Source organism: Nicotiana tomentosiformis, chromosome 7 (genome assembly GCF_000390325.3).
Source record: "Nicotiana tomentosiformis chromosome 7, ASM39032v3, whole genome shotgun sequence".
NCBI lineage: Eukaryota > Viridiplantae > Streptophyta > Magnoliopsida > Solanales > Solanaceae > Nicotiana > Nicotiana tomentosiformis.
The window spans coordinates 7,047,002-7,059,616 of NC_090818.1; the positions used below are offsets into that span (position 1 = coordinate 7,047,002).

The 12,615-nt window shown below is 40.2% G+C and overlaps 1 protein-coding gene across 1 annotated transcript; it reads right to left on the reverse strand.

Moving 5' to 3' along the window:
- Positions 1–3,099: 3,099 nt before the first annotated feature.
- Positions 3,100–4,726, reverse strand: LOC138895214 (golgin candidate 1-like). Its single transcript, XM_070179880.1, has 4 exons — positions 4,181–4,726; positions 3,886–4,089; positions 3,409–3,777; positions 3,100–3,342 (listed from the first exon to the last, which is right to left on the reverse strand). The coding sequence occupies exons 1-4, from the start codon at positions 4,724–4,726 to the stop codon at positions 3,100–3,102; spliced, it is 1,362 nt and encodes a 453-aa protein (XP_070035981.1).
- Positions 4,727–12,615: the final 7,889 nt, after the last annotated feature.

Here is a 12,615-nt window from a genome sequence, read left to right on the forward strand (position 1 = left end):
AGGCATACCTATCATCACCACCCCTGCTTTCAAAACCTAAACCTGGGGAACAACTCCTCATCTATCTAGCTATCTCCGAAGTAGCGGTAAGCATAGTCTTGATCTGCAAAAATAAAGGTACGCAATCTCCCATCTATTACATTAGCAAAACACTCATCGACGTTAAGACGAGGTACCCACACATCAAAAAATTGTCTCTGGCCTTGGTCGTAGCTTCACGAAAGCTTAGACCCTATTTCCAATACCACCAATATTTCGGTCGTCACAACTTTTCCCCTGGGGAGCATTTTGCATAAACCCGAGCTATCGGGGAGGCTGGTCAAATGGGCTATCAAGCTAAGCGAGCACGATATCATATACCAGCTGCGGACGGCGATAAAGTCATAGGTGGAAAGCCGACTTTGTCGCCGACTTCAGTTCAAAAATAATGCTTGAAGTCGAAAGGGAAACCGTCCAAACTTCCTTCCAAACATAAGACCTCTAGGTCCTATACACCGATGGCGCATCCAATGCATCAGGGTCCGGACTGTGACTCGTACTCGAGCTCCCTACAGGCGAAGTAATTCGTCAGTCCATTAGGTGCCCGGATATGACTAACAATGAGGCCGAGTATGAGGCCATAATTGCAGGGTTGAGGCTAGCACTCAAGTATGGGGCGAAACGATTGAAACTCCGTTGTGATTCCCAGCTTGTAGTTAACCAAGCCACATAGACTTTCCAAATCAAGCATCAAAGGTTGCAAAAATACCAAACCAAAATCTGCAAGCTCTTACCTGAGTTCAATGAATGCCAACTCGACCAGATCCTACAGGCGCATAATGCTGAAGTAGATGGCCTCGCCAAACTGGCCAGCTACCAAAAGCATCACGATCGGGGATAAAAACATAGTCCATCTCCTCAATTGATCACTAGAATAAATCGAGGTAAGAACCATAAACCTAACTTGGGATTGGCACAATCGTATTATCACATATTTGCAAGATGACACACTCACAGGCGACAAGAAAGAAGCCAAGAAACTAAGAATGCAAGCGGTCAGATACAGTCTCCTTCATAACGACCTACACAAGAGGACTTACGGCTGCCCTCTGGCGAAATGTTTGGGCCCGAACCAAACCTAACACATCCTCGAAGAAGTCCATAAAGGCCATTGCGGTGCCCAGTCCGGCAATCGAGCACTGGTCAGATGCCTCATACGGGCAGTATACTATTGGCCCAACATGAAAAAGGACGTCGCAGACTTCATGAGGAAATGCGAACAGTGCCAAAAGTACGCCCCAATGATTCATCAAGCAGGCAAACACCTCCACTCAGTCACCTCCCCTTGGTCGTTCATCAAATGAGGAATGGACATAGTAGGCCCCCTCCCCTCCCAGCAAGGGCAGTGTAATGTACTCCTTTTGGTTTTAACTGACTATTTATCTAAATGGGTGGAAACATGAGCATTCACCTAAATACGGGAACAAGAGGTAATCAACTTTATATGGAGAAATATCATCTGTCGATTCGGCCTACCCAAGGAGATCAGTTGTGACAACGGACCCAGTTCACGGGAAAGAAAATAGCTGAATTCTTCAAGAAATGACATATCAAGAGGATACTCTCAACCCCATATCACCTAGCGGGCAGCTGGAAAGCATAATCCTCCAACAAGTCCATATTAAACATCATGAAGAAAAAGCTCGAAGACGCCAAGGGATTGTGGTCGAAAATACTACCAGAGGTATTATGGGACTACCGAACATCCCCGAAGATAAGTACAAGAGAGATGCCCTACTCTTTGGTCTATGGGACCGAGGTAGTAATATCGGTCGAGGTCGGAGAACCCATCCTAAGGTACTCCCATGAAAGAGCCACGAGTAAAGATGAGAGCAGAAGGCAAGAACTCGATGAAATCGACGAACGAAGAGATATGTCGTACATAAGAATAGCAACCCAAAAACAACAAGTAGAACGCTAGTACAATAAGAAAGCAAAGGTTCGGCTGCTTAAAGTTGGGGATTACGTACTGAAAGCCAAAACTCAAGAGAGCAAAGACCCCCGGGAAGGCAAACTGGGGACAAACTGGGATGGCCCGTACAAAATCACAGCCAAAGCGAACAAGGGTTCATTCCAACTAGAGACAATGGAAGGAAAGCAACTACCAAACAATTGGGACATCAACCACCTCAAATACTTCAACTTCTGAGAGAAAACGTGTCCCCTAAGTCACACTCTTTTTCCCTCACTTGAGTTTTGTCCATTTGGGTTGTCTCAAGGAGGTTTTTAACGAGGAGACGAAGGGACCACTTTGAGTTAATGTGCGCGAGGGTAGGACTGTTATTAATCTTTCATTGCTCAACTTCTCAATACTCTCAAAGTCAAGCAATGAAGGGACTAGGTAGACTGGGACTGGAACACCAGCCAACACTCAAAGTTTGTAACTTTCTCCAAGTATGTACCCAAAGAAACAATGTCATAGTAATAAGAAACTTACGTTTATCAGAACACCTTCGTATTAAGGTTATGTTCGACCTAGCTCGAACAAACACATATCGGCCCTCGGGCGCGATTTAACGAAAGTTTATGTTCGGCTAAACTTGAACAAACACCTGCCGGCCCTTGGCCATGATTTAACGAAAGGTTATGTTCGACTAAAATCGAACAAAAACCTACCGGCCCTCGGCCATGATTTAACGAAATGTTATGTTCGACTAAGCTCGAAAAAATACCTACCAGCCCTCGGTCGCGATTTAACGAAGGGTTATGTTTGACTAGGCTCAAATAAACATGTACCAGCCCTCGGCCATGATCTAACGAAAGGTTATGTTCGACCTCGTTCGAACAAACACATATCGTCGCTCAACCACATCTCAATAAAGAAACGCACGTGACATATGAATATTCGGCTCCAAGGCCACGACCAACTAAAAGACAACAACAATAAGAAGGAAAACAGCGAAACGAGCAAACAATATAATCAAAAAACATACAAGTACAGAAAATAAACCACGGGAAGGGTAAAAGATGCAAGGAACAACTTTGATATTTCATACTTAAACTGTTTACAAAGGCTTGTGAAGACGCCGGCAAAAATACACAAAAAAGTCAAAAAGAAAACTACTGGTCGCCACCATCATGACCTTTAGCGCCCTCGCTAACTCGTTCTTCAATGGCGTCGTCACCGTGACCACTGAGACCCTCACCTTCTTGATCTCCCTCGCCATCGCCACCTTCGCCCTCAGGATAAGCGATATCGTACCAGGGGTTCTCCTCAAGCCGGTCTACACCCTCGTCCCCATCCTCCTCATCGGCCTCAGGCGTAGCGGGATCATATCCTCTAGCGACTCGAGCTTCATAATCCTTAACACGAACATCTTCAAGGGCAGCCTCAGAAATGGACCTCACCGCATGCAAATCTCAAAATACATCTAACTGGGCCTCGATATGAATCCATTCTTTATATAACTCCCGAGGTATATTGGGAAAATCTGAAGTGTGGGAAGAGGATGGCTGTGCAAGTAATTGGGCCTTCTCGGCCTCCAAAGCGGCCACTCGATCATGAAGAACAGAGTTATCTTTCTCCAGCTCTTCGATACTCTCCTTGAGTTGATCTTCCTTAGCTCTCGCCGTTGATTGATTGTTCTCCCACTTGGCTCGAAGAGTCCTATTCACCAACTCAAGCAACTCTATCTTCCTCCGAGCATCCAAATGAGAGGACTTCGCCTTTTTGAGATCCTTTTGCTTCTCGGCGATCTCAATATTGAGGGCCTCCAGCTGAAGTCGACACTCTTCTAACTGCCCCCGCAACTCGACCACTTGAGCTTGAAGGTCGTTGCATTGGGCCTCTATTCCCCTGCTGACCTCAAGCTCCTCTTACTTACTCCTCAATGTCCCCTCAAGGACGTTACATTTCTTGATGGCCTTCACCAACTCATCATCTTTCTTTTTCAACTCGTCCTGAAGGGCCTGCATATTGTCGTATTCGCGAAATCGCCTGCATAGATCTCGGTACTTGCCACGATACTCAAAATACTTAGCTTTCAATTTCACAAAGATTTCTATATGCCTCTTCTCACTCTGGGCGCTCTTGATTTCCAAAATCACCGTCTGCAATCATTAAAAGGAAAGAGAAGAAAGAAGTCAGAACCAAAGTTGCTCTGAAAATAAAAAATAAAGAGGTCGAAGCACAAACACGCACCCTAAGAGCAAGGCTAGCAATGCTCCTCGACAAAGCACCGTCGTTTATTTCTTTAAGGGTCTTACCCTCTATCTCGAAACAGAGAGGGTCGAGGGCATGAACTACATCCTCGGTGTTCTTCAACAGGTCACGATCCATGGGGATCGCGATAGTCCTTGTAGGCCCCTCTAACCTTATCTCAAGCTGGGTAAGCCCTTCTTCCATCATCCTCAGGTCGTCCGCATCAATGTTAGAACCTGACTTATCGCCCTCCTCAGCGATGTCGTTGCCCCTCTCGTTAGCAGGCAAAGAGGTATATGTGGCAGTCCGAGAAGTTGATGCTTCCTCTCGCCGCGAAAGGTCAAGAACATCAGTAACCGTCTCTCCGGTCTCCATCACCGCAGAAGGAAGAGACAAATCTACATCGGCTCCCACCAACCTCGGAGCCTCAGAACTCGGCTCAATATCATCCCCCACTACAATAGTCACCGTCTCATGCAGTAAAAAGTCCCCTTCAGCCACATCAACGGCTCGGGTGGCTCCTTCATCGGCGCCCATAGACCTCATCTTACGAGGTTGGAGAGCTCCATCACCAAGCAAAGGCTTATCATCCTCTTCAATGAGAGAATATATAGGAGGAGCCTAAGTCTCCATGGCCGAAGTGGAAAGAGAGTCAGGCACGGCAACAGGAGGAGTTGGGACAAAGATAGGATCAGTCGCGGTCGAAGTAGGAGTGAAAACTGAGGGCGTAGTTGTAATGACCCGGCCGGTCGTTTTGAGTATTTCAACCATGTTTTCCCCTTTACTGCTCAAATTGTGCTCTACGGTTATTATTTGACTTGTCGGGGTAATTGGTTCGGGTCCGGTGAGGTTTTGGAATGAATTGGAATACTTAGTTCCAAGGTTTAAAACTTAAGTTAAAAAGATTAACCGGATGTTGAATTATGTGTCAACGACGCCGGAATAGAGTTTTGATGATTCAAATAGCTTCGTATGGTGATTTTGACCTTAGGCTTGAAATGGCTAAAATAGAAATTTAAGTTTGAAAGTTTGACCGGGGAGTTGACTTTTTGATTTCGAGGTCGGAATCCGATTCTGGAAATCAGAATAGGTCCGTTATGTCATTTGTGACTTGTGCTTGATTTGACCTTAGGCTTGATTTGATAGGTTTCGACATCGAATGTAGAAGTTGAAAATTCTTAATTTCATTAAACTTGAATTGGGGTATGATTTGTGGTTTTAGCGTTGTTTAATATGATTTAAAGTTTCGACTAAGTTGGTTTAATATTTTAGAACTTGTTGGTATGTTTGGTTGAGGTCCCGGAGGCCTCGGGTGAGTTTCAGATGATTAATGGATCGAAATTTGGATTTAAGGAAAAAATCTGATTAATGGTGCGAGCTCGTAGAAGCGAGCTGGGCAAGCGCAGAATCGGGGAGGGGCTGGCAAGGCAGTGTGCGCAGATTTCGTTATATCTGCGAAGCCGCAGAAGCGACTTTGTGATCGCAGAAGGGTGTCCGCAGAAGTGGACTGAATTCCGCAGAAGCGAGCTTCGCCGCAGAAGCGGCAGCTTCGCCGCAGAAGCGAAAAGCCTGGGCAGAATGTTAAAAACAAGGGTTCGCGATTTTGACTTCATTTCTAACATTTCAAGCACGGTTTGGGCGATGTTTAATAGGGAATTCACGGGAAAACTTGAGGTAAGTCACTTGTGATCATTGTTAGTCAATAATATTGGATTATCATTGAGTATTTCCCCTAGATTACGTGTTTTTGAGTTAAAATTAGAGGATTTGGGCCTAGGAATTTTAAAATAAGAATTTTAGATTTGGAGGTCGAGTTGATGTCGGAATTTGATAAAATTTGTATGGTTAGACTCGTGGTTGAATGGGATTTCGGATTTTGTAATTTTTGTCATGTTCCGAGATGTGGGCCCCACAGGAGATTTTTGAGTTAAATTTCGGATTTTGTTGGAAAATTAGTATTTTCATATGGAATTAATTCATATAATTTGTATTGACTGAATCGAATTAAGTATGACTAGATTTGAGGCGTTTGGAGACCGATTTGCTAGGTAAAGGAATTACACGGTTTGAGGTAAGTAACAGTTCTAAATTTGGTCATGAAGGTATGAAACCCCGGATGTGTTATGTGATTGGTTTTGAGGTGACACACATGCTAGGTGACAGGCGTGTGAGTATGCACCGTACGAATTATGACTTGGTCAATTCCATGGATATGTGTAGTCGAATAATTTGTTGTTACCCGTACATTTTTCCAAGTATTAGAGAAATCAAACTATAAATTATGTTTAAACCATGTGTTTACACTGTTAGGACCCATAGAGGTCGTGTACATGTTAAATTATCTGCTAAATTGTTGTTTCATACTCAGTCACGATTTTACTTGCATATTACATCTCAGTCTCTATTGCTCATTATTGATGCATCATATCATTACTGTCGGGCTGCTTATCATTATTTATGAGAGCCCGAAAGACTGGAGAGGTTGATGATTGAGTGAGGCCAAGGACATAATTGTGAGGATATTTATGGGATCGGGTTGTACGCCATAGCATGTTTCATTAATTTATGCCATGATTAGCCTGTTATAGCACTTGGGCTGAAGGAGTCCCTCAGGAGTCTGTACACATCCCCAGTGAGTGCAGGTACCTACTGAGTGCGAGTGCCGAGTGCTGAGTGATTGAGAGGAATGAGTGACTGTGAGGAAAGAGTGATTATGAGGTTGGAGCGAATGGGAGGACTGAATGATTGTTGCTCTGAGAGGATGCATTGATTTAATTATTGTTGCACTTCAGCTGTCATATATCACTGTTTTGATAATTTTTGAAAGATATTATCTTCTGTTTCAGTCGAATTTGATATGAAATTACTGTTTGAGTTTTAAATGATGAACTTTAAAGCATGACTACCTTCTTATGTTGGAAATTACTGTGATTAGACTTAGCTGTGAAGCTCGTTACTACTTTCAGCTCTTTATTTAGTATTGTTACTTGCTGAGTTGGTTATACATATACTACACCCTGTACTTTCGAACACGACGGTTGCTAGTGTTTCGGAGCTTTATCTGATGGAGACTATCAAGGTAGCTGCTTGGCGTCCACAGACCTTGACTCTCTTTCCTTTCAGTTTTTGTACTATTCTATATTTTCAGACAATGTTTTTATTAGTCAGACCTTGTTATCATTTAGATGCTCATGTACTCAGTGACACCGGATTTTGGGAATGTATTTTATGTCAGTAATTTGTGAGATTTTCTATGAAATTCAAATATTATGTTTTCAAACTTAAAATAAATTATGATTTATTGAGGTTGTCGGTTTTCCTAGCATCGAGATAGGTTCCATCACGACATGCAGATTTTGGGTCGTGACAGTAGTAGCCTTCCTCTTTCGGAACGAAGGCGCGGGAGCTCTCGACCTCCTTGGAGACCCCTTGGCCGAAGCTATGGAAAACCAGGAAAATGGAAAATCAGCGATGGAAAATGAGCAAAGAGATCAAGGCGCTGATGATAAAAAGAAAAAACTACCTGCCGAGGGAGGAGATGACCGAAATCTCAGAGAGAAGCTCGACCAGTCGCGTACCCCCGCTGTATGGGGAAGGATCCTTCTAACCCAATCAGCAAGGTGGGATACCATCTGAAGAGGCCAAATAGTAGCTGTAAAAAGGAAAAACCCGATTAATCGACCCACAACAAGGAGAACATTGAAAACATGAAATATGTAATCTAGTACGAGTACAGAGTAGGGTTCCAAGCCTTGGGGAAGTCTGCGGCAGTGGACACTATGTCTTTGGTCCTAACATAGAAGTAGTCGAGCCAGAAGTGCCGACTAGCTTTGTCATCCATCCTCACCACCAAGCATTCTCCCCACTGGTAGCGAAGATTTAACAAGGTCCCTCGGTAGAAATGAGGGACGAAGAGATGGACCAGGTGGCGTACTGTGATGTCGACACCGGCTAATTCGACGAATTTCGTCAACATCATGGCCACCTTAAAAATATAAGGGGCGAGCTGCGCCAAACACACATTGTAGTACCTGCACAGGTCTTCTATCAGCGGCGACAAAGGAAACGAGTATCCGATCAGGAACGAGTATGCGTAGAGGGCGCAGAAGCCAGGATGGCGTACCCGAACCTCATCCTCACCCGCTGGGATCAAGTCCACGTGACCCAGAAGGCCAAGTCTAACCTTGAGCTCGGCTAATCGCTCAACCGTCATCGTAGATTTTAACCGCTCCGTCACCACTTCCGTCGCTTTATGGAAGTCCGATTTGGCATCTGGGTATCAGGGCATAATCTCTTCTACATTGGGTAAACCTTCCTCCTCGGCGGCAATTCTGCCATCTTCTCCCTAATTGGGAAAAATGACGTCTAAAGGAACAAAGTGATATTCCATATGAACATCCGACAATTGCAAAGACATTGTTGCAGAGAAAAGATGGTGAGGCAAAAGAGAATAATCGTCGAAGAAAACAGAGAGTTGAAAGGATTCTGCGAAGAAGATGAAGGAGAAGCTATTGCTTAAAGAGAAGGAAGAGTTTGGAAAAAGCTTCAAAATCAACAAACCTTACCCTATTTATAAGGTTTGAGAGGCACCAGAATCAAAATGGCAGGTCATGATTAGCATGGAAATCGAAACGACAGAGCCAATCAAGGGTCACACCTAAATCGACACAATGCGTCGGGAAACAACGTCAGTATGACGCATGATGTCATGACGTTATTTTTTCTCTTTGACCAGATGGCTCCAACAAACTTCTCGAAAAATTCAAAAAATTCAAAATATGCGGACCTCAAAAGGCCACGTAGCCCTGTCTTTACGACCACAACCTGCATAGCCAACTCTATAGAATTGTATCACAAGCTACATTGTCTACTTACCAACCTCGCCCGCAGGAACGACCTCGATAAGCGGATGGACTAACTGTATGGGTCAAAATACATCTTTAGTTGAAATGTATTAGTAAAACATTCATGGGACGCCACGTGTCGAAGTAATCGAAATAACAATGAAGGTCGTGATCGAGAAGTCAGCAAGGACTGAGGTCGAAGAGTCATCAAGGATCGAGGCTGAGGTCGAGCACCCTTGATAGAGTTATAACGACTAGTTTCAAGATAAGACATAAAAGAGAATATTCTAGTGGATATTCTCTACACTTGTACTGTTAGAGTTTTTAGGAACATGTTCCCTATAAATAGAAAGAGACACAATGATAGGAGATATATGATATTCATTTGTAAAATACACTTTGACTTTAAAGGAGAGAATCAGATCTTATTGAAAGCATATAAACACAATCTTTTCATTAAGATTATTGTCTATACTTTTCCACTAGATCCGAGAATAACTCGAATATTCAAAGGATCGTCCATCATTCATCATTGTCAGAAAGAACATTCACTGATTCCATCATTTCTTGGGTGACTCATTCATTCTATTTACTTAAGTGCCATTTATTGCTATTCATCAATATTTAATGCTACAATATTTTCTTTGACTTCTTCAATTGGTTGTGCACTGCCGTTGCTATTAAAACATATCTACATAGTATTTATTGCACTTTTGAGAACTTCATCTTTGGGATATTATTGTTAACTAAGATTAACCATCATTCATATAAATCTAATTAATTGAACCAAAATATATATTTTTTGGTCAAACAAGTCCTTGAAAGAAATTAGGACCAAAAAGAAAGAAAAAGTGTGTAAGTAAATTCGTTTGTGTAATGAATGCATATGTCCAAAGAATACAAAAGCTCATGGCCTTAAAAGTTTAAGGGGCAAAAATTTTGTGGGGTCATGGTATTTGTGTGGTTATAAAAACTTCTCATTAAGGATAAAATGGGTAAAATAAATGTTTAAAGTTAAATTATTTCCAATTGTAGAAATGTATCATTATTTTTGGAACGGACTAATAAGGAAAATGTTTCATTTATGACATAGAGGGAGTAATATTTTTACAAAGAATGCAACCTGGCAAAACTAACCCCAGACCTACCTGAAATCTAACATTACTTAATTTAACATACTAACCACAACTAGCTACAGTTAACAAACTAAACAAAACTTAGATACAAAATTATACTCCCGTCATTTTAATTTATGTGAACTTATTTTTTTTTTAGTCTATATCAAAAAGAATGACTATTTTTTATATTTGGAAACAAATTACCTTTATGCAATGATTTATAGCCACACAAAATATATGTGCCTCATTTTACGCAACAAGTTCAAAAGTCTTCTCTTTTTTTTTAAACTCCATACCCAATCAAATAAGTTCACATAAACTGAAATGGAGGGAGTATCATTTTTTTTTATTGTTGTTACTAATATAAGTATCATTTTGGCAAATTTTGGTGGGCTTGGGCTCTAACTAGATTTGCTATGGAGATTTTTACATTGTTATACACTATTTGAAACTTTATTACCCTCCCTACTCAAGTTTCAATTTAATTATATCATATATACAAATTTATCAATTATATACACTTTAGGAAGTAAATGAGTATCCATTTATATTAGAAATAAATTATTTCTCTCTCTCCCTCCTGCGCTCTCTCTCTCTCTCTCATGCGCTCTCTCTCTCTCTCTCTCTCTCTCTCTCTCTCTCTCTCTCGCGCGCGCGCGCGCGCTCTACGTCTCTCCCTATCTCTCAATCCCTAATTCTAGTAATGTAGAGCAAAGAAAAAGAGAGCAACAATTCCACCATTGACAGTCATTAAAAAGCTTTGAAGCTTTGAATTCGAATTTGGGTTTTCAAAAACCATTATTTGTTTGGATTGGGTATTGTTGCAAACAATTGAGAATATTGTTTGAAATTTATATCTCAATTTTGAGGGTGTTTTAGTGAAGATTAAACTTGATTTTGGCTGAATTTCAGATTGAAACTCGAAGAAGAAGAAGAAGAAGACATGACATACATTATACTTACGAAATTGTAGTAAAGTTGTAGTAAAATTGTAGAAAAATTGTATTATGCTGTTTATATATATATATTTTTTATTTAAATATTATATGAAAGTTGAACAATATTGTATAAAAATTGTATTTAAGTTGTATGATATTGTAGTTATATTATATGAAAGTTGTATATAACTGGGTAGAAATAATGTATGAAAGTAGTAGATAAGTTGTATAATATATAATTAGTTGTATGAAATTTATTTTTACTATGTATAAATCAGATACAAAATATACAAAAGACATATTGTATAAAATTTATATAAAAATTATATTTAAGTGGTATGATATTGTAGTTGTATATAACTGGGTAGAAATAATGTATGAAAATTATAGATAAGTTATAGATAAGTTGTATCAAGCTATGTCCTCCTTTTCTTTTTTTACTATTAATGTCAAAATTTGCTTCATTCTATCCTAGTGGTCTCCACCCGTGAGCTATTTTGATATTCTTTTTTTTCTCTTTTCTAATGTCTCTTTCAGTCTCTATACTTTTAACGTGGTAAAAAAGGTAAATTATTTTTTTTCTCTCCATTTTTGCCGAATAAGAAAAGGAGAGCATAGTCTATCAACTGAAAAAATAATACCGAAAATTTAGAAGGATGTTAGTCGTAGAAACTTAGCCACTAGTGGCAGACACAATTGAATTCGAATTTTCAACTCAAGCTATATACATCAGTTGAGATATGAGGGATTAGATTCTCTAAATCCCTAAATATAAGTTCAATATGGAGAGAGAAGAGGGGGGGAGGGGGGGAGAAGAGAAAAAAATGAAAAGAGTATAACTAAATCCCTTGATTGAACACACAAATAATGGATTAAGAGCCCTTTAAGGTGGATTGTATATATTTTGTAACTAAAATGTGTTTAGGTAGGGTAAATACCGAAACATGAATATTTTTCGTAATAAGGTTTCAAATAGTGTATAAGAATGAAAAAATCCCTTTGCTATGGAACCAGACATTGATTTTGGGCTTGGATATGTTCATGCGTGTGAAGAATCCGAGAAAGCTATACAATATAGCCGCTCTAAAAATAATAACTGATAAATATATATTTTATATACATTAGTGTATAATATACAAAAGATCTATATTCTATACATAATCAATGCATATTATTTTATATTTGCTAGCGAATGTAATTATTTTTGGCCGATCGGCCAAATATATAACTTGTCCAAGAATCAAGTATTTTTATTATCTCATTTACTTTATTAACTTTATTTAAAGAAAAGGTGGACATATTTGATCCTGAATTATGTGAAGGTTCATCAATACTTTTCGTTAATTTTATTTATTATTTACCTATTCGTATCAGTCACTGATATTACCAAACGGTCTAAACTGGCTTGTATTTATCCTTATTCACTGACGGAAAATAATTAGAGATTGATTAGACTCTAATTGGATTGTTTAGCATCATATTGCCACGTGTCAATCATGTGGCTTAAAATTAAATTCAGCCATTCAATTTTACCT

What these genes read in the sequence shown, in the direction of transcription:
- LOC138895214 (XM_070179880.1), bottom strand. Translation starts at nt 4,726, where the DNA reads ATGAGGTCTATGGGCGCCGATGAAGGAGCCACCCGAGCCGTTGATGTG. An exon ending in AGGCCATCAAGAAATGTAAC is followed by an intron (nt 3,778 to 3,885) that starts GTCCTTGAGGGG and finishes TTGCGGGGGCAG; the next exon opens with TTAGAAGAGTGTCGACTTCA. An exon ending in ATATCGAGGCCCAGTTAGAT is followed by an intron (nt 3,343 to 3,408) that starts GTATTTTGAGAT and finishes GTTCGTGTTAAG; the next exon opens with GATTATGAAGCTCGAGTCGC.